Below are 26,538 nucleotides of genomic sequence, written 5' to 3' on the forward strand. Positions count from 1 at the left end.
TTACCGGAACACTGGGGCCGCGGGGCGGGCTTCACGGGCGGCCGGGCAGCGGCGGTGGAGGGCTGCGGCGCTGGGTTCAAGGGTACAGGCAGCGGTAATGGCGTTGAGGGGGTCCGCTCGTGGCGGCGGGACGCCGCTGCAGCAGCTCGCCCTCACTAAGCCGTTGCCTAGGAGACCAGGGGCAGTGAGCAGCATGTTGTCAGAAAAGGTCTGCATTACTGGGCGCCGCCATGTTGGAGACCAAGTTTCTGACATAATTCCTGTTCCTAGTTTTCCAGCCAATCCAGGGAGACTTCTTCCTATAAAAGGGGGCTGGTTTAGGACAGGGATGCCAGTGCTTCAAGTTACAACCCTGTTGTAGGTGCTTTAGCCTGTGCTCCCAGGATTCCTGCTGTATTCTGGTACGTCTAACCCTGCTTTGCCAGTTCTCAGTTGTTGCTGCAGTTTTCCCGTTCCTAGCCTGCTGCTGCCCGTGAAGACGCTCTTGGAAAACCCGGTTCAGTAAGACCCTTTGGGCACGGACGACCCCGGGTCTCTTGCCTCGTCCTCCAAGCCACAGTCCGCAGATTCTTGCTTCCAGCCAAGTCCTCGAACCACCATTCACAGTCCTCAGCTCGTTATCTCCAGCTTCATCTTTCAAGCCACAGTCTACAGTTCTCAGTCTCCAGTCACGACCCAAACTACCGTCCACAGTTCTCAGTTCCTCTACCGCAGTTTCATCTCATAAGTCGCAGTCCACGGTTCTTGTCTTCAGCCTCGTTTTACTCTCACCCACAGTTCCACAGTTCTTTGTCTACGACCACGTTCTCAAGTCACCGTTCATCAACCTCAGTTTTCTACCTCTGCTCTGTACATAATAAATACTTTCCATTGACTCTCAAACTCCGCCTACATCCTTCATTGCTCCGTATCCCATGCAAAGGAACTATATCCAACCCCCTCATTTTGTTCTTCCCCAGCCTGCTACCTCCTTGGGCAAGTCTCAACTGCCGGATCCCCAAACTTTGCTAGACGTGACAAACGCCAATGCTGAAGATGCATCCTTCATCTTTCTATGTAGTACAATTCTTAAAAAAGTCAATGAAGTGAACTAGATAAAACATATAAAAAATAATGTCTCAAGTACTTCCCACATAGATAATTAACATACACGATTTCAATCCGGCACTTGTACAAATATCCTTTCCTGGATGCCAAACTTATACACTGCGATCCACTTTGGTCTTAGTTAAACATTAAGGGCCTGATTCATCCTAAAAGCATATATTAAAATAAAAACGTACCTGTACTTCTCCATTGCTTGTGCCGATTGCCAGACATGTCCCAGCATTTAACCAGGACACTGATGAAACGTACGTTGACGGTGAATGTAAAGGAATACTTTGAGCCACGCTATTATTTTCACCATTCCAGATATATGCTGCTGATTTTAATCCTATGGCAACAAGATTTTCTGAACTCCAATCGAGGAGGTTTAAATCTACAGATCAAAATATGCACAAGTCCGGGGTGAGACGCAATAGGCAAATCGATACAACCAATTCTGAAAGTCAGTGAAATTGCTGCAATTAATAAATCAATTATTGAATCAGTCCAGATTTACAATAAATTCCCCATTTCCGCATTGTTCATATTTCTTGTAGGATGCGGTCAGGAGCAATACATAGTTATTATTTTTAAAACTGAGGCAGAATCAGGCTCGGACTGGCCCACAGGAGAACAGGGGAAACCACTGGTAGGCCCCATTGCCTGTGGGCCCACCTCCTCTGCCTGTGGGCCCACCTCCTCTTGGGATTAGGTTCCAAACTCTATCCTAGTTTACTTTAATTATACATTATACATATGTTCCATTATACTGTACAGGACTATGGTGTATTTTCTACAGTGCATTGCTGTTACTAATCTGGTACATTGTCATAAAGGTTAGCCAAGCCTCTGTGGTGGTTGGCCACACCTCCACTATTGCCTGGCCACACCCTTAAGCATGGGCCCCTACCACTGCATTTCCCCGGTGGGCCCTTTATGCCCCAGTCCGACACTGGGCAGAATTGTAACGTTTAAGCAACCTTAAGCTGGAAATACACTTTTACAATCACTCCACTGATTGGGTGAATGCAACCGATCAGCAGAGCAGTGTGGGCGGGCTTCTATGGGAACGGGAGGTCGGCCTGATAAATCAGAGTGTTGCGGGAGAGTTAAAGACCGTTTTTGGCTAACGCTTCTGTAACGGTACAGCGTACACACCTATACAATGGTCGGCCAGATCACCCGATATCGGGAAAATGGGCCAACAACTGTATAGGATGTTTACTCAGCTTTAGTAGCTTCCACTTTCTGCATTGTGCCACCTGCTGTTTCCACAGAGAATGAAGATAGCTGACAGGTAATGGGCGAGGCGGACCAGATTCTGTATCACAACAAACAGCACACCAGTAATGAGAAGTATGACCCTGCGGGGACTTTTCAGTACTGCATACAAAGACAAGGTTGCAGGTGCACAATTCATACACTACCAATGTATTAATAATAATCATTGCAAGAAAATTTTGCATTTTGAGCGAGGTTCTTCACATAGTTATGGCCATAAATAACGGCTTGACCACCAGCGTCCAGGTGACCTCATTAATCGGACAAGTCCCTAACATATTGGGGGGTACAAATCCAGGGCGCGACACATCCCAAACCCATACAGCCGAGCGACCTCAGGACAACACTCTAGTGAAAAAATATATAGTGAAAAAAGTGAAGATAGGTAGGTTAGTGAGACAGGCAGCTGAAAACCAGCAGTGGTAAAAATAAGATTTTACTCACCGGTAAATCTATTTCTCGTAGTCCGTAGTGGATGCTGGGACTCCGTAAGGACCATGGGGAATAGCGGCTCCGCAGGAGACTGGGCACAACTAAAGAAAGCTTTAGGACTACCTGGTGTGCACTGGCTCCTCCCACTATGACCCTCCTCCAGACCTCAGTTAGGATACAGTGCCCGGAAGAGCTGACACAATAGGAAAAGGATTTTGAATCCCGGGTAAGACTCATACCAGCCACACCAATCACACCGTATAACTCGTGATATTATACCCAGTTAACAGTATGAAATATAACTGAGCCTCACTACAGATGGCTCATAACAATAACCCTTTAGTTAGGCAATAACTATATACAAGTATTGCAGACAATCCGCACTTGGGATGGGCGCCCAGCATCCACTACGGACTACGAGAAATAGATTTACCGGTGAGTAAAATCTTATTTTCTCTGACGTCCTAAGTGGATGCTGGGACTCCGTAAGGACCATGGGGATTATACCAAAGCTCCCAAACGGGCGGGAGAGTGCGGATGACTCTGCAGCACCGAATGGGCAAACTCTAGGTCCTCCTCAGCCAGGGTGTCAAACTTGTAGAATTTAGCAAATGTGTTTGACCCCGACCAAGTAGCTGCTCGGCAAAGTTGTAAAGCCGAGACCCCTCGGGCAGCCGCCCAAGAAGAGCCCCCTTCCTCGTGGAATGGGCTTTCACTGATTTAGGATGCGGCAGTCCAGCCGCAGAATGTGCAAGTTGAATCATGCTACAGATCCAGCGAGCAATAGTCTGCTTTGAAGCAGGAGCACCCAGCTTGTTGGGTGCATACAGGATAAATAGCGAGTCAGTTTTCCTGACTCCAGCCGTCCTGGAAGCATATAGTTTCAGGGCCCTGACTACGTCCAGTAACTTGGAGTCCTCCAAGTCCCACGTAGCCACAGGCACCACAATAGGTTGGTTCACATGAAAAGCTGATACCACCTTAGGAAGGAATTGGGAACAAGTCCTCAATTCCGCCCCATCCATATGAAAATCAGATAAGGGCTTTTGCATGACAAAGCCGCCAATTCTGATACACGCCTGGCCGACGCCAAGGCCAACAGCATGACCACTTTCCACGTGAGGTATTTTAGCTCTACGGATTTAAGTGGCTCAACCCAATGCGACTTCAGGAAATCCAACACCACGTTGAGATCCCACGGTGCCACTAGAGGCACAAACGGGGGCTGAATATGCAGCACTCCCTTAACAAAAGTCTGAACTTCAGGCAGTGAAGCCAGTTCTTTTTTGGAAGAAAATGTACAGAGCCGAAATCTGGACCTTAATGGAACCCAATTTTAGGCCCGTAGTCACTCCTGACTGTAAGAAGTGCAGAAATCGACCCAGTGGAAATTCCTCCGATGGGGCCTTCCTGGCCTCACACTAAGCAACATATTTTTGCCATATTCGGTGATAATATTTTGCGATCACATCTTTCCTAGCCTTAATCAGCGTAGGAATGACTTCCTCCGGAATGCCTTTTTCCTTTAGGATCCGGTGTTCAACTGCCATGCCGTCAAACACAGCCGTGGTAAGCCTTGGAACAGGCAGGGCCCCTGCTGCAGCAGATCCTGTCTGAGCGGTAGAGGCCATGGGTCCTCTGAGATCATTTCTTGAAGTTCTGGGTACCAAGCTCTTCTTGGACAATCCGGAACCACGAGTATAGTTCTTACTCCTCTCCTTCTTAGTATTCTCAGTACCTTGGGTATGAGAGGCAAAGGAAGGAACACATACACCGACTGGTACACCCACGGTGTTACCAGAGCGTCCACAGCTATCGCCTGAGGGTCCCTTGACCTGGCGCAATATCTTTTTAGCTTTTTGTTGAGGCGGGACGCCGTCATGTCCACCTGTGGCCTCTCCCAATGGTGTACAATCATTTTGAAGACTTCTGGATGAAGTCCCCACTCTCCCGGGTGGAGGTCGTGCTTGCTGAGAAAGTCTGCTTCCCAGTTGTCCACTCCGGGAATGAACACTGCTGACAGTGCTAACACATGATTTTCCGCCCATCGGAAAATCCTTGTGGCTTCTGCCATCACCATCCTGCTTCTTGTGCCGCCCTGCTGGTTTACATGGGCGACCGCCGTGATGTTGTCTGACTGGATCAGCACCGGCTGGTGTTGAAACAGGGGTCTAGCCTGACTTAGGGCATTGTGAATGGCCCTTAGTCCTAGAATATCTACGTGTAGGGAAGTCTCGTGACTTGACCACAGTCCCTGGAAGTTTCTTCCCTGTGTGACTGCCCCCCAGCCTCGAAGGCTGGCATCCGTGGTCACCAGGACCCAGTCCTGTATGCCGAATCTGCGGCCCTCTAGAAGATGAGCACTCTGCAGCCATCACAACAGCGACACCCTGGCCCTTGGAGACAGGGTTATCAGCCAATGCATCTGAAGATGCGACCCGGACCACTTGTCCAACAGATCCCACTGGAAGATCCTTGCATGGAACCTGCCGAATGGAATTTCTTCGTAAGAAGCTACCATCTCTCCCAGGACTCGCGTGCATTGATGCACCGACACCTGTATTTGTATTAGGAGGTCTCTGACTAGAGATGACAACTCCTTGGCCTTCTCCTCCAGGAGAAACCCTTTTTCCTGTTCTGTGTCCAGAACCATACCCAGGAACAGTAGACGCGTCGTAGGAACCAGCTGCGACTTTGGACTATTCAAATTCAGCCGTGCTGTTGTAGCACTTCCCGAGATAGTGCTACTCCGACGAACAACTGCTCCCTGGACCTCGCCTTTATAAGGAGATCGTCCAAGTACGGGATAATTATAACTCCCTTTTTTCGAAGGAGTATCATCATTTCGGCCATTACCTTGGTAAATACCCTCGGTGCCGGGGACAGACCAACGGCAACGTCTGGAATTGGTAATGAAAGTCCTGTACCACAAATTTGAGGTACTCCTGGTGAGGAGGGTAAATGGGGACATGCAGGTAAGCATCCTTGATGTCCAGTGATACCATGTAATCCCCTTCGTCCAGGCTTGCAGTAACCGCCCTGAGCGATTCCATTTTGAACTTGAACCTTCGTATATAAGTGTTCAAGGATTTCAATTTTAGAATGGATCTCACCGACCCGTCTGGTTTCGGTACCACAAACATTGTGGAATAGTAACCCGGCCTTGTAGAAGGAGGGGTACCTTGATTTTCACCTGCTGGAAGTACAGCTTGTGAATAGCCGCCAGTACTACCTCTCTTCGAGGGTAGCAGGCAAGGCTGATTTGAGGTAACGGCGAGGGGGAGTCGCCTCGAACTCCAGCTTGTATCCCTGTGATACTACTTGCAGAACCCAGGGATCCACCTGTGAGCGAGCCCACTGGTCGCTGAAGTTCCCGAGACGCGCCCCTACCGCACCTGGCTCCACCTGTGGAGCCCCCGCGTCATGCAGTGGACTCAGAGGAAGCGGGGGAAGATTTTTGATCCTGGGAACTGTCTGTCTGGTGCAGCTTTTTCCCTCTTCCCTTGTCTCTGTGCAGAAAGGAAGCGCCTTTGACCCGCTTGCTTTTCTGAAGCCGAAAGGACTGTACCTTATAATACGGTGCTTTCTTAGGCTGTGAGGAAACTTGAGGTAAATTTTTTCCTTCCCAGCAGTTGCTGTGGATACGAGGTCCCAGAGACCATCCCCAAACAATTCCTCACCCTTATAAGGCAGAATCTTCATGTGCCTTCTAAAGTCAGCATCGCCTGTCCACTGCCGGGTCCCTAATACCCTCCTGGCAGAATGGACATTGCATTAATTCTGGATGCCAGCCGGCAAATATCCCTCTGTGCATCCCTCATATATAAGACGACGTCTTTAATATGCACTATGGTTAGCAAATAGTATCCCTGTCCTGACAGGGTAATAGACCACGCTGCAGCAGCACTATTCATGCTGAGGCAATTTCAGGTCTCAGTATAGTACCTGAGTGTGTATATACAGACTTCAGGATAGCCTCCTGCTTTTTATCAGCAGGCTCCGTCAAAGTGGCCGTATCCTAAGACGGCAGTGCCACCTTTTTTGACAAACCTGTGAGCGCCTTATCCACCCTAAGGGATATTCTTAGAGATGAGCGCCTGAAATTTTTCGGGTTTTGTGTTTTGGTTTTGGGTTCGGTTCCGCGGCCGTGTTTTGGGTTCGAACGCGTTTTGGCAAAACCTCACCGAATTTTTTTTGTCGGATTCGGGTGTGTTTTGGATTCGGGTGTTTTTTTCAAAAAACACTAAAAAACAGCTTAAATCATAGAATTTGGGGGTCATTTTGATCCCAAAGTATTATTAACCTCAAAAACCATAATTTACACTCATTTTCAGTCTATTCTGAATACCTCACACCTCACAATATTATTTTTAGTCCTAAAATTTGCACCGAGGTCGCTGTGTGAGTAAGATAAGCGACCCTAGTGGCCGACACAAACACCGGGCCCATCTAGGAGTGGCACTGCAGTGTCACGCAGGATGTCCCTTCCAAAAAACCCTCCCCAAACAGCACATGACGCAAAGAAAAAAAGAGGCGCAATGAGGTAGCTGTGTGAGTAAGATTAGCGACCCTAGTGGCCGACACAAACACCGGGCCCATCTAGGAGTGGCACTGCAGTGTCACGCAGGATGGCCCTTCCAAAAAACCCTCCCCAAACAGCACATGACGCAAAGAAAAAAAGAGGCGCAATGAGGTAGCTGTGTGAGTAAGATTAGCGACCCTAGTGGCCGACACAAACACCGGGCCCATCTAGGAGTGGCACTGCAGTGTCACGCAGGATGTCCCTTCCAAAAAACCCTCCCCAAACAGCACATGACGCAAAGAAAAAAAGAGGCGCAATGAGGTAGCTGTGTGAGTAAGATTAGCGACCCTAGTGGCCGACACAAACACCGGGCCCATCTAGGAGTGGCACTGCAGTGTCACGCAGGATGTCCCTTCCAAAAAACCCTCCCCAAACAGCACATGACGCAAAGAAAAAAAGAGGCGCAATGAGGTAGCTGACTGTGTGAGTAAGATTAGCGACCCTAGTGGCCGACACAAACACCGGGCCCATCTAGGAGTGGCACTGCAGTGTCACGCAGGATGTCCCTTCCAAAAAACCCTCCCCAATCAGCACATGATGCAAAGAAAAAGAAAAGAAAAAAGAGGTGCAAGATGGAATTGTCCTTGGGCCCTCCCACCCACCCTTATGTTGTATAAACAAAACAGGACATGCACACTTTAACCAACCCATCATTTCAGTGACAGGGTCTGCCACACGACTGTGACTGATATGACGGGTTGGTTTGGACCCCCCCCAAAAAAAGAAGCAATTAATCTCTCCTTGCACAAACTGGCTCTACAGAGGCAAGATGTCCACCTCATCTTCACCCTCCGATATATCACCGTGTACATCCCCCTCCTCACAGATTATCAATTCGTCCCCACTGGAATCCACCATCTCAGCTCCCTGTGTACTTTGTGGAGGCAATTGCTGCTGGTCAATGTCTCCGCGGAGGAATTGATTATAATTCATTTTAATGAACATCATCTTCTCCACATTTTCTGGATGTAACCTCGTACGCCGATTGCTGACAAGGTGAGCGGCGGCACTAAACACTCTTTCGGAGTACACACTTGTGGGAGGGCAACTTAGGTAGAATAAAGCCAGTTTGTGCAAGGGCCTCCAAATTGCCTCTTTTTCCTGCCAGTATAAGTACGGACTGTGTGACGTGCCTACTTGGATGCGGTCACTCATATAATCCTCCACCATTCTATCAATGTTGAGAGAATCATATGCAGTGACAGTAGACGACATGTCCGTAATCGTTGTCAGGTCCTTCAGTCCGGACCAGATGTCAGCATCAGCAGTCGCTCCAGACTGCCCTGCATCACCGCCAGCGGGTGGGCTCGGAATTCTGAGCCTTTTCCTCGCACCCCCAGTTGCGGGAGAATGTGAAGGAGGAGATGTTGACAGGTCGCGTTCCGCTTGACTTGACAATTTTGTCACCAGCAGGTCTTTCAACCCCAGCAGACCTGTGTCTGCCGGAAAGAGAGATCCAAGGTAGGCTTTAAATCTAGGATCGAGCACGGTGGCCAAAATGTAGTGCTCTGATTTCAACAGATTGACCACCCGTGAATCCTTGTTAAGCGAATTAAGGGCTGCATCCACAAGTCCCACATGCCTAGCGGAATCGCTCCCTTTTAGCTCCTTCTTCAATGCCTCCAGCTTCTTCTGCAAAAGCCTGATGAGGGGAATGACCTGACTCAGGCTGGCAGTGTCTGAACTGACTTCACGTGTGGCAAGTTCAAAGGGCATCAGAACCTTGCACAACGTTGAAATCATTCTCCACTGCACTTGAGACAGGTGCATTCCACCTACTATATCGTGCTCAATTGTATAGGCTTGAATGGCCTTTTGCTGCTCCTCCAACCTCTGAAGCATATAGAGGGTTGAATTCCACCTCGTTACCACTTCTTGCTTCAGATGATGGCAGGGCAGGTTCAGTAGTTTTTGGTGGTGCTCCAGTCTTCTGTACGTGGTGCCTGTACGCCGAAAGTGTCCCGCAATTTTTCTGGCCACCGACAGCATCTCTTGCACGCCCCTGTCGTTTTTTAAAAAATTCTGCACCACCAAATTCAAGGTATGTGCAAAACATGGGACGTGCTGGAATTTGCCCATATTTAATGCACACACAATATTGCTGGCGTTGTCCGATGCCACAAATCCACAGGAGAGTCCAATTGGGGTAAGCCATTCCGCGATGATCTTCCTCAGTTGCCGTAAGAGGTTTTCAGCTGTGTGCGTATTCTGGAAAGCGGTGATACAAAGCGTAGCCTGCCTAGGAAAGAGTTGGCGTTTGCGAGATGCTGCTACTGGTGCCGCCGCTGCTGTTCTTGCGGCGGGAGTCCATACATCTACCCAGTGGGCTGTCACAGTCATATAGTCCTGACCCTGCCCTGCTCCACTTGTCCACATGTCCGTGGTTAAGTGGACATTGGGTACAACTGCATTTTTTAGGACACTGGTGAGTCTTTTTCTGACGTCCGTGTACATTCTCGGTATCGCCTGCCTAGAGAAGTGGAACCTAGATGGTATTTGGTAACGGGGGCACACTGCCTCAATAAATTGTCTAGTTCCCTGTGAACTAACGGCGGATACCGGACGCACGTCTAACACCAACATAGTTGTCAAGGACTCAGTTATCCGCTTTGCAGTAGGATGACTGCTGTGATATTTCATCTTCCTCGCAAAGGACTGTTGAACAGTCAATTGCTTACTGGAAGTAGTACAAGTGGGCTTACGACTTCCCCTCTGGGATGACCATCGACTCCCAGCGGCAACAACAGCAGCGCCAGCAGCAGTAGGCGTTACACGCAAGGATGCATCGGAGGAATCCCAGGCAGGAGAGGACTCGTCAGAATTGCCAGTGACATGGCCTGCAGGACTATTGGCATTCCTGGGGAAGGAGGAAATTGACACTGAGGGAGTTGGTGGGGTGGTTTGCGTGAGCTTGGTTACAAGAGGAAGGGATTTACTGGTCAGTGGACTGCTTCCGCTGTCACCCAAAGTTTTTGAACTTGTCACTGACTTATTATGAATGCGCTGCAGGTGACGTATAAGGGAGGATGTTCCGAGGTGGTTAACGTCCTTACCCCTACTTATTACAGCTTGACAAAGGGAACACACGGCTTGACACCTGTTGTCCGCATTTCTGGTGAAATACCTCCACACCGAAGAGCTGATTTTTTTGGTATTTTCACCTGGCATGTCAACGGCCATATTCCTCCCACGGACAACAGGTGTCTCCCCGGGTGCCTGACTTAAACAAACCACCTCACCATCAGAATCCTCCTGGTCAATTTCCTCCCCAGCGCCAGCAACACCCATATCCTCCTCATCCTGGTGTACTTCAACACTGACATCTTCAATCTGACTATCAGGAACTGGACTGCGGGTGCTCCTTCCAGCACTTGCAGGGGGCGTGCAAATGGTGGAAGGCGCATGCTCTTCACGTCCAGTGTTGGGAAGGTCAGGCATCGCAACCGACACAATTGGACTCTCCTTGTGGATTTGGGATTTCGAAGAATGCACAGTTCTTTGCTGTGCTGCTTTTGCCAGCTTGAGTCTTTTCATTTTTCTAGCGAGAGGCTGAGTGCTTCCATCCTCATGTGAAGCTGAACCACTAGCCATGAACATAGGCCAGGGCCTCAGCCGTTCCTTGCCACTCCGTGTGGTAAATGGCATATTGGCAAGTTTACGCTTCTCCTCCGACAATTTTATTTTAGGTTTTGGAGTCCTTTTTTTACTGATATTTGGTGTTTTGGATTTGACATGCTCTGTACTATGACATTGGGCATCGGCCTTGGCAGACGACGTTGCTGGCATTTTATCGTCTCGGCCATGACTAGTGGCAGCAGCTTCAGCACGAGGTGGAAGTGGATCTTGATCTTTCCTTAATTTTGGAACCTCAACATTTTTGTTCTCCATATTTTAATAGGCACAACTAAAAGGCACCTCAGGTAAACAATGGAGATGGATGGATTGGATACTAGTATACAATTATGGACGGGCTGCCGAGTGCCGACACAGAGGTAGCCACAGCCGTGAACTACCGCACTGTACTGTGTCTGCTGCTAATATATAGACTGGTTGATAAAGAGATAGTATACTCGTAACTAGTATGTATGTATAAAGAAAGAAAAAAAAAACACGGTTAGGTGGTATATACAATTATGGACGGGCTGCCGAGTGCCGACACAGAGGTAGCCACAGCCGTGAACTACCGCACTGTACTGTGTCTGCTGCTAATATATAGACTGGTTGATAAAGAGATAGTATACTCGTAACTAGTATGTATGTATAAAGAAAGAAAAAAAAACCACGGTTAGGTGGTATATACAATTATGGACGGGCTGCCGAGTGCCGACACAGAGGTAGCCACAGCCGTGAACTACCGCACTGTACTGTGTCTGCTGCTAATATAGACTGGTTGATAAAGAGATAGTATACTCGTAACTAGTATGTATGTATAAAGAAAGAAAAAAAAAACCACGGTTAGGTGGTATATACAATTATGGACGGGCTGCCGAGTGCTGACACAGAGGTAGCCACAGCCGTGAACTACCGCACTGTACTGTGTCTGCTGCTAATATATAGACTGGTTGATAAAGAGATAGTATACTCGTAACTAGTATGTATGTATAAAGAAAGAAAAAAAAACCACGGTTAGGTGGTATATACAATTATGGACGGGCTGCCGAGTGCCGACACAGAGGTAGCCACAGCCGTGAACTACCGCACTGTACTGTGTCTGCTGCTAATATATAGACTGGTTGATAAAGAGATAGTATACTCGTAACTAGTATGTATGTATAAAGAAAGAAAAAAAAACCACGGTTAGGTGGTATATACAATTATGGACGGGCTGCCGAGTGCCGACACAGAGGTAGCCACAGCCGTGAACTACCGCACTGTACTGTGTCTGCTGCTAATATATAGACTGGTTGATAAAGAGATAGTATACTCGTAACTAGTATGTATGTATAAAGAAAGAAAAAAAAACCACGGTTAGGTGGTATATACAATTATGGACGGGCTGCCGAGTGCCGACACAGAGGTAGCCACAGCCGTGAACTACCGCACTGTACTGTGTCTGCTGCTAATATAGACTGGTTGATAAAGAGATAGTATACTCGTAACTAGTATGTATGTATAAAGAAAGAAAAAAAAACCACGGTTAGGTGGTATATACAATTATGGACGGGCTGCCGAGTGCCGACACAGAGGTAGCCACAGCCGTGAACTACCGCACTGTACTGTGTCTGCTGCTAATATATAGACTGGTTGATAAAGAGATAGTATACTCGTAACTAGTATGTATGTATAAAGAAAGAAAAAAAAACCACGGTTAGGTGGTATATACAATTATGGACGGGCTGCCGAGTGCCGACACAGAGGTAGCCACAGCCGTGAACTACCGCACTGTACTGTGTCTGCTGCTAATATATAGACTGGTTGATAAAGAGATAGTATACTCGTAACTAGTATGTATGTATAAAGAAAGAAAAAAAAACCACGGTTAGGTGGTATATACAATTATGGACGGGCTGCCGAGTGCCGACACAGAGGTAGCCACAGCCGTGAACTACCGCACTGTACTGTGTCTGCTGCTAATATATAGACTGGTTGATAAAGAGATAGTATACTCGTAACTAGTATGTATGTATAAAGAAAGAAAAAAAAACCACGGTTAGGTGGTATATACAATTATGGACGGGCTGCCGAGTGCCGACACAGAGGTAGCCACAGCCGTGAACTACCGCACTGTACTGTGTCTGCTGCTAATATAGACTGGTTGATAAAGAGATAGTATACTCGTAACTAGTATGTATGTATAAAGAAAGAAAAAAAAACCACGGTTAGGTGGTATATACAATTATGGACGGGCTGCCGAGTGCCGACACAGAGGTAGCCACAGCCGTGAACTACCGCACTGTACTGTGTCTGCTGCTAATATATAGACTGGTTGATAAAGAGATAGTATACTCGTAACTAGTATGTATGTATAAAGAAAGAAAAAAAAACCACGGTTAGGTGGTATATACAATTATGGACGGGCTGCCGAGTGCCGACACAGAGGTAGCCACAGCCGTGAACTACCGCACTGTACTGTGTCTGCTGCTAATATATAGACTGGTTGATAAAGAGATAGTATACTCGTAACTAGTATGTATGTATAAAGAAAGAAAAAAAAACCACGGTTAGGTGGTATATACAATTATGGACGGGCTGCCGAGTGCCGACACAGAGGTAGCCACAGCCGTGAACTACCGCACTGTACTGTGTCTGCTGCTAATATAGACTGGTTGATAAAGAGATAGTATACTACTAATATTATATATACTGGTGGTCAGGTCACTGGTCACTAGTCACACTGGCAGTGGCACTCCTGCAGCAAAAGTGTGCACTGTTTAATTTTAATATAATATTATGTACTCCTGGCTCCTGCTATAACCTATAACTGGCACTGCAGTAGTGCTCCCCAGTCTCCCCCACAATTATAAGCTGTGTGAGCTGAGCAGTCAGACAGATATATAATATATATAGATGATGCAGCACACTGGCCTGAGCCTGAGCAGTGCACACAGATATGGTATGTGACTGACTGAGTCACTGTGTGTATCGCTTTTTTCAGGCAGAGAACGGATATATTAAATAAACTGCACTGTGTGTCTGGTGGTCACTCACTATATAATATATTATGTACTCCTGGCTCCTGCTATAACCTATAACTGGCACTGCAGTAGTGCTCCCCAGTCTCCCCCACAATTATAAGCTGTGTGAGCTGAGCAGTCAGACAGATATATATAATATTATTTATATATAGATAATAGATGATGCAGCACACTGGCCTGAGCCTGAGCAGTGCACACAGATATGGTATGTGACTGAGTCACTGTGTGCTGTGTATCGCTTTTTTCAGGCAGAGAACGGATTATAAATAAAACTGGTGGTCACTGGTCACTATCAGCAAAACTCTGCACTGTACTGAGTACTCCTAATGCTCCCCAAAATTAGTAAATCAAGTGTCTCTCTAATCTATTCTAAACGGAGAGGACGCCAGCCACGTCCTCTCCCTATCAATCTCAATGCACGTGTGAAAATGGCGGCGACGCGCGGCTCCTTATATAGAATCCGAGTCTCGCGATAGAATCCGAGCCTCGCGAGAATCCGACAGCGTCATGATGACGTTCGGGCGCGCTCGGGTTAACCGAGCAAGGCGGGAAGATCCGAGTCGCTCGGACCCGTGAAAAAAACCATGAAGTTCTGGCGGGTTCGGATTCAGAGAAACCGAACCCGCTCATCTCTAGATATTCTCCCAACGTGACCTATCCTCTGGCGGGAAAGGGTACGCCATCAGTAACTTTTTAGAAATTACCAGTTTCTTATCGGGAGAACCCACGCTTCTTCACACACTTCATTCACTCATCTGATGGGGGAACAAAACACTGTCTGCTTTTTCTCCCCAAACATAAAACCCCTTTTTTTTTTTTTTTTTTTTTGTGGTATCTGGGTTAATGTCAGAAATGTGTAACACATTTTTCATTGCCGAGATCATGCAACGGATGTTCCTAGTGGATTGTGTATATGTCTCAACCTCGTCGACACTGGAGTCATACTCCGTGTCGACATCTGTGTCTGCCATCTGAGGTAGCGGGCGTTTTTGAGCCCCTGATGGCCTTTGAGACGCCTGGGCAGGCGCGGGCTGAGAAGCCGGCTGTCCCATAGCTGTTACGTCATCCAGCCTTTTATGTAAGGAGTTGACACTGTCGGTTAATACCTTCCACCTATCCATCCACTCTGGTGTCGGCCCCCCAGGGGGCTACATCACATTTATCGGCATCTGCTCCGCCTCCACATAACCTTCCTCCTCAAACATGTCGACACAGCCGTACCGACACACCACACACACACAGGGAATGCTCTGACTGAGGACAGGACCCCACAAAGTCCTTTGGGGAGACAGAGAGAGAGTATGCCAGCACACACCAGAGCTATATATAATGCAGGGATTAACACTATAACTGAGTGATTTTTTCCCCAATAGCTGCTTGTATACACAATATTGCGCCTAAATTTAGTGCCCCCCCTCTCTTTTTAACCCTTTGAGCCTGAAAACTACAGGGGAGAGCCTGGGGAGCTGTCTTCCAGCTGCACTGTGAAGAACAAATGGCGCCAGTGTGCTGAGGGAGATTGCCCCGCCCCTTTTTCGGCTGACTTTCTCCCGCTTTTTATGGATCTCTGGCAGGGGTATTTTACACATATATAGCCTCTGGGGCTATATATTGTGTAGATTTGCCAGCCAAGGTGTTTAATATTGCTGCTCAGGGCGCCCCCCCCCCCCCCCCCCAGCGCCCTGCACCCATCAGTGACCGGAGTGTGAGGTGTGCATGAGGAGCAATGGCGCACAGCTGCAGTGCTGTGCGCTACCTTGTTGAAGACCGAAGTCTTCTGCCGCCGATTTTCAGGACCATCTTCATGCTTCTGGCTCTGTAAGGGGGACGGCGGCGCGGCTCCGGGACCGAACGATCGAGGTCGGGTCCTGTGTTCGATCCCTCTGGAGCTAATGGTGTCCAGTAGCCTAAGAAGCCCAAACTATCTCCAGTCAGGTAGGTTCGCTTCTTCTCCCCTTAGTCCCTCGTAGCAGTGAGTCTGTTTCCAGCAGATCTCACTGAAAATAAAAAACCTAAAATATACTTTCTTTTCTAGAAGCTCAGGAGAGCCCCTAGTGTGCATCCAGCTCAGCCGGGCACAAGATTCTAACTGAGGTCTGGAGGAGGGTCATAGTGGGAGGAGTCAGTGCACACCAGGTAGTCCTAAAGCTTTCTTTAGTTGTGCCCAGTCTCCTGCGGAGCCGCTATTCCCCATGGTCCTTACGGAGTCCCAGCATCCACTTAGGACGTCAGAGAAATAGTGAGAGGTAATGCGGTGAGAAATAAAGTAGTGAGAACTGAAGGTGGGAAATGAGTTACATTGAAACAACACACACAATAGGGATGAAAGGAAATGTTACCCTATGTTGCTCCTGAGGCTGACCAGCCACAGCAGTCCAGGGGGACCGCGCCCCAAGAAGCCACCACCCATCTGACATTCTAATATACATTTGTGCAGGACTCTTCCTCTGCATGCAGTCTAAAAAATGTCAGGAATCTAATTAAAACCAATATATGACAGGCTGGCGTGAATGGATCGCAACGTTGGCGCCAGAATACCAAAATTCTGGATCCCAAACAAACATCTGCTGGGACTGCAGAGAGGTAAGCCGGGGGATGGGGGGTGATGGGGTGAGGTTTAAACTGGGAGGGGGGGTTAGGGTTAGTCATCACCGGGGAGGGTTAGGTTTAGGCAGTACTATTTTTCTGGAAAAATAGGTTCAGGAACTACGGGGCTGTGGGTAGAGCTATCGAAAAAGTTGTAGATGGATAGATAGATAGATAGATAGATAGATAGATAGATAGATAGATAGATAGATAAATAAATAAAAGAAGGCACTCAAAATGGACTTTAAATCAAAACTTATCTTATGGAAAATACATTTTGGCCCAGGACAGGTTTAGGAACCCAGTTCCCGATTATGTCATATGTAATGAGAGGTTCAGGAACTAAGGCCCAGATTTATCAAGCCTTGGAGAGTGATAAATTGCACGGTGATAAAGTACCAACCAATCAGCTCCTAACCGTCATGTTACAGGCTGTGTTTGAAAAATGACAGTTGATGCAATTTATCACTCTCCAAGGCTTGATAAATCTGTGCCTGAGTTCCTGCTGAAAAATAGCACTGGGTTTACGCTGCGGGGAGGGTTAGGGTTAGGCACCACCGTGGAGGGTTATGGTTAGGCTGCCGGTAAGGAGGGTTAGGGAGGATAGGGATTAGGGGTACCATACTTACCTAGTAGGTGATGGGATCCTGAGCGTCGCAATGCCGCTGTCGGTATTCTGACTGCCGGCATCCCAAGCACCGGGATCCCGTTACCATCCCAACACTGTGACTGTTGACATTCACACTGTTATTATTTTGAAAATGTCGACATTATGTCATTGTCAACATGATAACTTTCCTCTTTCTGAGCATGTCAACACACTGAATGTTGACAATTACAACATGTCGACATTATCGTGTTGACATAATGAATGTCAACATTCTGAATGTCGACAAATCATACCACTCTCGGATAAATAATAATAGTAGTAGCTATAATACTAATAATGTAAAAATGAAAAGCAACTTACAGGAACTTACAGTAATCATTCCGCAGCCCAGTCACGTGGAGTCTCACTTCTGGCTGCAAGTGGGTATCAGCGGAGATTTTTATCTTACATTGTTGACAATCTAAACAGAAACATAATAATAACAGAAGTCAGAGGCCTAATTCAGACCTGATCGCTCGCTAGGGGTTTTTTGCACTGCTGCGAACACATAGTCGTCGCCCATAGGGGAGTGTATTTTCACTTTGCAAGTGTGTGAACGCATGTGTAGCGGAGCTGTATGAACAGATCTTGTGCAGTCTATGCATAGCCCAGGACTTACTCAGCCGCTGCAATCACATCAGCCTGTCCGAGACCGGAATTGACGCCAGGAACCCTCCCTGCAAACACTTGGACACGCCTGCGTTTTTCCAACCACTCCCAGAAAATGGTCAGTTGCCACCCACAAACGGCTTCTTCCTGTCAATCTTCTTGCGATCGCCTGTGCGAATGGATTCTTCGTAAAACCCATCGCTGAGCGCGATCCGCTTTGTACCTGTGCGACGTGCCTGGTTGATCAGGTCTGAATTACCCCCAGTGTCTTTGACAGCTAGTGTGCATGGGCATTAACAAATGTTCCTGTTAGAAGTACTGTATGACCAAAACATTGTACTCATTATAAGTGTTTTCAAATCCTTCTGTATCATACTGTATTATTATGTATGATGCAGGGAAAAGACTGGAGAAGTGAGCCAGTAAAGAAGTTACCCATGGCAACCAATCCGCTCTGAAGTAACATTTATCAAGTGCATTCTCTAAAATTATACATAGCAGCTGATTGGTTGCCATGGGTAACTTCTTTACTGGCTCACTTCTACATTCTTTTCACTGCTTCATACATGTATATGTCCTTAATGAGTGTTCCCATATACTGTAACTCAATAAAACCCATGAACACTGCAGTCTTACATTGCTGCACACTTGAGGGTATGCGTACATGTCTACATTTGAATTTTGACATTGTTAAAACCTATTTACTACAAAATGTGTATTTAAGTGTTTTGAGCAATATATTTATTTGCTGTATGTGACATTTCCTAAACTCTTTTTAAATAAATTCTGAAGCACGCTATAGGTGCATAAAAAAGAAACTTAAGTTACTATTTAATTAGCATTTTATTTCAAGATATCACATCTAAAACTCTGAGGCATTTAAAAGAAAAGGTGCATTAGAGTAAGTGCTCCCCCTGGGCTTGCTGTGTAACATCATGACATCACATGCGCTGGCACAGGGGGTGCTGTACCCAGGCTGTCAACAGTTAAAAGTTGATCAATAAGAGCTGTTGTCTAGATAAGGTTGGTTAGATAAGGTTAGTGAATGAAATACAGGCAGGAATTTGACTGGGAAAAAAAATGGATTTTGTTTTTAGTAACATAAATCAGCTGAATGCTGATAGATCTTATGTAGTAAAAAGATCCACCGCAAATAACTGCTTTGTGTTCCTACGACTATACAAATCATGGTAAATGTGAGTAATAGAGACAGTAATGTTTTCATAATTTACAGTCATTCATCCTCTCATGTTAAACACACCAAGCACAGTCACACAAAATCTCTTTTCTCATACGTCCTAGAGCAGGCTCTTTCAACCAGTGTGCCGCGGCACAGACCAGTTGCAAGGTGTGCCGCGGAGCCAGAGCAGCTTCCTGCATCTACAGAGTGAACTGTTGACACGGGCTCTTCTTAGAGGATTAGTCATGCTCCCAGTGACGTGCGGTGAGGTCACTGGTTGGGGAGGCACTGGCAGCTAACAAGCCCTCCAACCCCCCCCCCCCCACTCCGAAAAAAAAAAAGTGTGGTCCCCCGACACATCAGTAAAACCAGCACTAGGCAGAACCAGCCAGGGGGAGTAATGCCATAGCAGGGGAGACACTCAGTGTGGGGTCCCCCTGCCATAACATTAAACTGCCCCCCCAGCCAGTCAGCCCAGGGTTGGGGATTCCTCGGAAAGTGGGAACCCCAAAAAATAAAAATGGGGTCCCCCCCTCCCGAGCAATAACCAGCACTGGGCTGATAGCCCAGTGCTATGCACCACACCCCTGGTGGCGGTGGGTGCGGGGTTCATTGTGTTAATATTGTTCTTTACAGTTGGCCTACAGGTCCCAGCAAGCCTGCCCCAGCATGCTGGCACTTGGAGAACCACAAGTGCCAGCATGCCCGGACATAAAGGACCTGCTGGCACCTGTAGTCCTCCTGCAAAGAATAGTAATATTGTTCTTTACAGGTAGCCTACAGGTCCCAGCAAGCCTGCCCCAGCATGCTGGCACTTGGAGAACCACAAGTGCCAGCATGCCCGGACATAAAGGGCCCGCTGGCACCTGTAGTCCACCTGTAAAGAAAATATTAAAATAAAAACACCACACATCTTGAAAATAAGCTTTATTAAACCGGACCTTCACCTGGGGGCGGCGGCCTTTAAGCTCTTTTGCGTGGCCGCCGCCTTCCCAGGGCTTCCGCGTCTTCACCTGGGGGGGGCGCCACCTCCCCAGGGCTTCCAGCGTCTTCACCTGGTGGGCGGCGGCTGCTAAGCTCTTTTGCATAGCCGCCGCCCAGGCAGGACTAGCGGCGTCTTCTTTCTTCAGGAGCTCTTCACAGCTTCTCCTCCGCCGTCGGACTGACTCTCCTCCGCCTCGCGCTGACTTATATAAGTCAGCCGGCGGGGGCGGGGCGATGACGCGGCGAGCCGTGATTGGCTCGCGGCGGCCATCTTGAATTTCAAAAATGACGCTGAGGCGCCATTTTTGAAACTGGAACCGCTCCGCTGCCAAACTCTGCTGGGTAAAGGTACATTTCCGCCGCCGCACCGCCGCCGCAACCGGCACCGCCGCCGCATCCCGCCGCCCGCACCATCGTCACATCCAGCCGCCCGCACCTCCTCCGCCAGCGTCGCACACACAGTGATTGACAGCGGATCCAGTGACGGATCCGCTGGCCAATCACTGTGGCCTCACTGACAGGGACGTGCTTTCATAGGTTGAAAGCACGTCCCTGTATGAAAGCGGCACCACTAATGGTGCCGCTTTCCCATATGTTTTCAATGGGCTTTTACAGCCCAAGGCTAGTCCCCGCCCGTGCCCGCCCCCCGCTCCCATACTTTCCCCAGTGACAACGGGAGGCACCACGATCGGTGCCTCCCAAACACATACAGAGGGGAGCAATCCTAAGAATAATATTAAGAAGATACATATGACACAGAATATGTGTCATATGCATCTTCTTTGTATTATCTTAATCATTAATGACAGGGGAGGCACTGCCTCCCCTGCCTCCCCTGACTGCACGTCCCTGCATGCTCCGGCCGTGACCTATGCCTTCAAGACACGGCGGTGTGATATAATAGGTCACGGCCACCAATCTCACCACCCAGCCAGCTCACCCGCCTGCATACACATCTTCCAGTTCCTGCCTGCATACACAGCTTTCCTTGCCCACCCACATCCACACCTGCTCGACTGCCCGCTGCTCAGTATTCGCAGCACTCCACTATGAACAACCCCCACCACTGAGGGACAGGAAGGAGGACAGCTGACCGGTAGGGGCTAATATTTGTTATTTTAGTTTTCCGGTGGGGAACAATAGGATTCATGGGGGAAACAATGTGAATAATTCATGTGGGGAGCAATAGTATTTATGTGGGGAGCAATGTAATTGATTTATGTGGGGAGCAATAGGATTTATGTATTGAGCAACATGATTTATGTGGGGTGTGCCGTGAGTAAAAAAAGGTTGAAAATCCCTGTCCTAGAGGATGCTGGGTCCACTTAATGACCATGGGGTATAGACGGTTTCGCAGGAGCCATGGGCACTCTTAAGACTTTTCAATGGGTGTGAACTGGCTACTCCCTCTATGCCCCTCCTCCAGACCTCAGTTTTAGAAATGTGCCCAGGCAGACTGGATGCACTCCAGGGGAGCTCTACTGAGTTTCCCTGAAAAGACTTATGTTAGGTTTTTTATTTTCAGGGAGAACTGCTGGCAACAGTCTCCCTGCTTCGTGGGACTGAGGGGGCAGAAGTAGGAACCAACTTCCTGAAGAGTTTCATGGCTCTGCTTCTGGCTGACAGGACACCATTAGCTCCTGAAGGGTACTGAACGCTAGCCGTGTCTAGATGCTCACTCCCACAGCGCGCCGTCACCCCCCTCACAGAGCCAGAAGTCAGAAGACAGGTGAGTGTAAGAAGATAGATCTTCAATCAAGGAAAGTGACGGCTGAGGTACCGCGCGGCTGGCGGGAGCGCAGCGCGCCATTGCTGCCCACACACACAGGCACTGCAGGGTGCAGGGCGCGGGGGGTTGGGGGGGGGGGGCCTGGGCATCAAAATACCTAAATAAACAGCCTAAAAGGGGGCATAAGATGCCCAGCCAAAGCCCTACCCCCGGCAGTATAAATATTATGTAAAATCTCTGAGGTAAAAACACGCCATTGTGGGGGCGGAGCTTCTTCCTCAGGCAGCCAGCACACTGCTCAGCGCCATTTTCTCTCTCTCCTCAGGCTGCAGAGACATTGCTGGTCCTCCTCCACTTCTGACTACAAGTATCAGGGTGCAAAACAGGAAGGGGGGGGGGGGGGTACAAGCGAATTTGGTGCTTTACAAGTGTGTTTACTGTGTAAAACAGCGCTGCATGTCAGTGGGCATTTTGTGTTCACAGGCATTAGATACTGGTGCTGGGGTTGTGAACTGGCCCTTCCCAAACTGTGTCCCTCTGACAGATTTTACTGTGGGTCTGTCCCCTATAAGTCCCAGTGTGTCTATGTGTGTGTTGTGCACGAGTGTGACAATGTCTGAGGCAGGGAGTTCTTCCCCGGAGGAAGCCATTTTAGGGACACAGTGTTGTAATGTGGTGGCGCTGCCAACACTCCAAGAGCCTGCATGGGTGAAAGAAATACGTGATAGTATGCATCATATCAATAGGAGATTAGATAAGTCTGAATCTCATGCAGAATGCTGGAGAAAATCTGTGGAAGATGTGATGTTTCATGGTTCTGTTCTTCCATCCGCAGGCGACCCCTCTGGGTCACATAAGAGACCGATTGCAAATATTGTGAATACTGATACTGACACGGACACTGATTCCTGTGTCGACGATAGTGACTCCAGGGAAATAGATCATAAATTGGCAAAAAATATACAATATATGATTGTGGCTATAAGGGAGGTTCTGGAAGTCATGGAAGCCACTCCTGTACCTCAGGAGAAGGCCTATTTCTATAAAGAAAAGAAATCTAAGGTCACTTTCCCTCCTTCCGACGAGCTGAATACTCTCTTTGAATGGGTGTGGGTGAATCCTGAAAAGAAATTTCGTATTCCCAAGAGGATTCAGATAGCTTATCCTTTCCCTGTGGAGGACAGAAAAAAATGGGAGTCACCCCCTGTATTAGACAGTGCACTGTCCAGGTTGACAAAGAAGGTAATTCTCCCTGCACCTGGCACAGCTTCACTAAAGGAGCCGGCAGACCGCAAAATGGAGACTACATTGAAATCCATTTATGTTGCCAATGGTACGCTACTCAGGCCCACAATTGCTTGCGTGTGGGTGAGTCGCGCTATTGAAAAATGGTCAGAAAGCCTGTCATCGGAAATTGACACGATTGATAAAGATTAAATATTCCCTAAGTTAGGGAATATCAAAGATGCTGCCGCATACATGCTAGAGGCAATGAAAGATATTGGACTCTTGGGTTCAACAGCCGCTACCATGGCAGTATCGGCTCGGCGGGCGTTGTGGATTCGCCAGTGGAACGCGGATGCAGATTCCAAACGGAATATGGAGGCTCTCCCATATAAAGGTGAGGCCTTATTTGGTGATGGGCTAGAAGCGTTAGTCTCGGCTGCCTTCTGCTCCTGCACCGGCAAAAAAGACATATCACTCTCACATGCAGTCCTTTTCGCCCAATAAATACAAAAAGGCAAAAGGTTCCCCCTTCTTTGCAGGTAGGGGAAGGGGAAAGGGAAAGATGTCCACAGCAGCTTCAGGATCCCAGGAGCAGAAGTCAACCCCTACTTCTGCCAAATCTGCAGCATGACGCTGGGGCTCCCTTGCGGGAGACCGCTTGGGTGGGGGCACGTATCAAACTGTTCAGCCAAGGTTAGATTCAGTCTGGCCTGGACTCCTGGGTTTTGCAGATAGCATCCCAGGGGTACAAGCTGGAGTTTCAAGACGTTCCCCCATGCCGATTTTTCAAATCGACCTTGCCAGCTTCTCTTCCAGAACGAGAGGCAGTAACAGCGGCAATTCAAAAATTATGTTGGGATCAGGTCGTAGTCCTGGTACCTTTGTCACAACAAGGGGAGGGGTTTTATTCAAGCCTCTTTGTAGTTCCGAAGCTGGACGGCTCGGTCAGACCGATCCTAAACCTAAAAAATCTGAATCTCTACTTGAAACGGTTCAAGTTCAAGATGGAATCACTCATGGCAGTGATTTCCAGTCTGGAGAAGGGGGATTACATGGTGTCAGTAGACATAAAGGATGCTTACCTGCATGTTCCCATTTATCCTCTTCACCAGGCTTATCTGAGATACGCGGTTCAGGATTGCCATTACCAGTTCCAGACATTGCCTTTCGGTCTATCCACGGCACCGACGGTATTCACCATGGTGATGGCGGAGAGGATGGTCCTCCTTCGTAAAAAAGGAGTCAATATAATTCCTTATCTGGATGATCTCCTGATAAAGGCGAGATCCAGGGAGCAGTTGCTACAGAACATCACACTCTCCCTGTCCATACTCCAACAACATGGTTGGATCATAAAGTTTCCAAAGTCACAGTTGGAACCGACAACAAGATTGTCTTTCCTCGGGATGATTCTGGACACAGAAGTTCAGAGAGTATTTCTTCCGGTGGAAAAGGCTCTGGAAATCCAGAAAATGGTAAAACAGATATTGAAACCATCAGTGCATTCGGTTGTTTGGGAAAATGGTGGCGGCCTACGAGGCCATACAGTTTGGCAGGTTCCATGCCAGAGTATTCCAGTGGGACCTGTTGGACAAGTGGTCAGGATCCCACCTACACATGCACTGGAAGATAGTCCTGTCGTCAAAAGCCAGGATTTCGCTCCTGTGGTGGCTACATAGTTCGCACCTACTAGAGGGACGCAGGTTCGGGATTCAGTACTGGGTCCAGGTAACCACGGACGCAAGTCTCCGAGGCTGGAGAGCTGTCACTCAGGGGGAAAGCTTTCAAGGAAAATGGTCAAATCAGGAAGCCTGCCTTCACATAAACGTGCTGGAATTGAGAGCCATTTACAATGGCCTTCAACAAGAAGTACATCTTCTTCAAGATCATCCCGTGCAGATCCAGTCGTACAATGTAACAGCAGTCGCGTACATAAACAGGCAGGGCGAAACGAAAAGCAGAGCGGCAATGGCAGAGGTGACGAAGATCCTCCTCTGGGCAGAAAGACATGTAAAGGCTCTGTCGGCAATTTTCATTCCGGGAGTAGACAACTGGGAAGCAGACTTCCTCAGCAGACACGATCTCCATCCAGGAGAGTGGGGCCTCCACCAAGAAGTCTTCGCAGAGGTGACAAGTCTTTGGGGAGTTCCTCAAGTAGACATGATGGCATCTCGTCTCAACAAGAAGCTTCAGAAATATTGTTCCAGGTCGAGAGACCCTCAAGCAATAGCAGTGGATGCTCTAGTGACCCAGTGGGTGTTCCGGTCAGTGTATGTCTTCCCTCCACTTCCGCTGATCCCAAAAGTTCTAAGGATCATAAGAAGAACAAGGGTTCGAGCAATCTTCATTGCCCCAGACTGGCCAAGGAGGGCTTGGTACCCAGATCTTCAGGAGTTGCTCATAAAAGATCCTTGGCCTCTTCCTCTTCGCGAGGACCTGCTGCTGCAGGGGCCGTGCATGTATCAAGACTTACCGAGGCTATGTTTGACGGCATGGCTGTTGAGCGCCGGATCCTAGCCCGAAAGGGTATTCCAAAGGAAGTCATTCCCACACTTATTAAGGCCAGGAAAGGAGTAACGTCGAAACATTACCACCGTATTTGGAGAAAATATGTGTCTTGGTGTGAGTCCAAGAAGGCTCCTTCGGAAGAGTTTGAGTTGGGACGTTTTCTCTATTTTCTGCAGGCTGGTGTGAAGGCGGGCCTTCGATAGGGATCAATCAAGGTCCAGATTTCGGCCTTGTCAATTTTCTTCCAAAAACAATTGGCAGCTCTTCCAGAGGTTCAGACCTTCGTGAAAGGGGTTCTGCACATCCAGCCTCCATTTGTGCCACCAGTGGCACCATGGGACCTTAATGTGGTGTTGCAGTTCCTTCAATCGGATTGGTTTGAGCCTCTACAAGAGATAGAGTTGCAGTTTCTCACTTGGAAAGTGGTGATGCTTTTGGCATTGGCATCCGCAAGGTGGGTGTCTGAATTGGGGGCTTTGTCTCACAAGAGCCCTTACCTGGTCTTCCATGAAGATAGGGTAGAGTTGAGAACTTGCCAACATTTTCTTCCAAAGGTGATTTCATCTTTCCACATAAACCAACCTATTGTGGTGCCAGTGGTTACTGACACGTTCACTGAGTCAAAGTCTCTAGATGCGGTTAGAGCTTTGAAAATTTATGTCACTACAACAGCTAGGATACGGAAAACAGAGGCTCTGTTTGTCCTGTATGCTCCCAACAGGATTGGGTGTCCTGCTTCCAAGCAGACTATTGCGCACTGGATCAGAGGTACGATTCAGCATGCACATTCTACGGCTGGATTGCCGTTACCTATGTCGGTGAAGGCCCATTCTACTAGGAAGGTGGGCTCATCCTGGGCGGCTGCCCGGGGGGTCTCGGCATTACAACTTTTCCGAACATCTACTTGGTCAGGGTCAAACACATTTGCTAAGTTTTACAAGTTTGACACCTTGGCCGATGAAGACCTCAAGTTCAGTCAATCGGTGCTGCAGGGTCATCCGCACTCTCCCGCCCGTACTGGAGCTTTGGTATAAACCTCATGGTCATGAA

The 26,538-nt window shown here is 48.2% G+C and overlaps 1 protein-coding gene across 1 annotated transcript in view; it reads right to left on the bottom strand.

Annotated features, from left to right (window-relative positions):
* CDC20B (cell division cycle 20B) overlaps positions 1-26,538 on the bottom strand; it is a 98,725-nt gene that overhangs the window by 13,543 nt on the left and 58,644 nt on the right. Inside the window, exons 6-7 of the mRNA XM_063946513.1 lie at positions 17,583-17,672; positions 1,284-1,480 (exon numbers count right to left, since the gene is read on the bottom strand). Coding sequence (XP_063802583.1) covers positions 1,284-1,480; positions 17,583-17,672 — 287 coding nt within the window. The remainder of the gene's footprint in view (positions 1-1,283; positions 1,481-17,582; positions 17,673-26,538) is intronic.

This window comes from Pseudophryne corroboree, chromosome 1 (genome assembly GCF_028390025.1).
Source record: "Pseudophryne corroboree isolate aPseCor3 chromosome 1, aPseCor3.hap2, whole genome shotgun sequence".
NCBI classification, from domain to species: Eukaryota; Metazoa; Chordata; class Amphibia; order Anura; family Myobatrachidae; genus Pseudophryne; species Pseudophryne corroboree.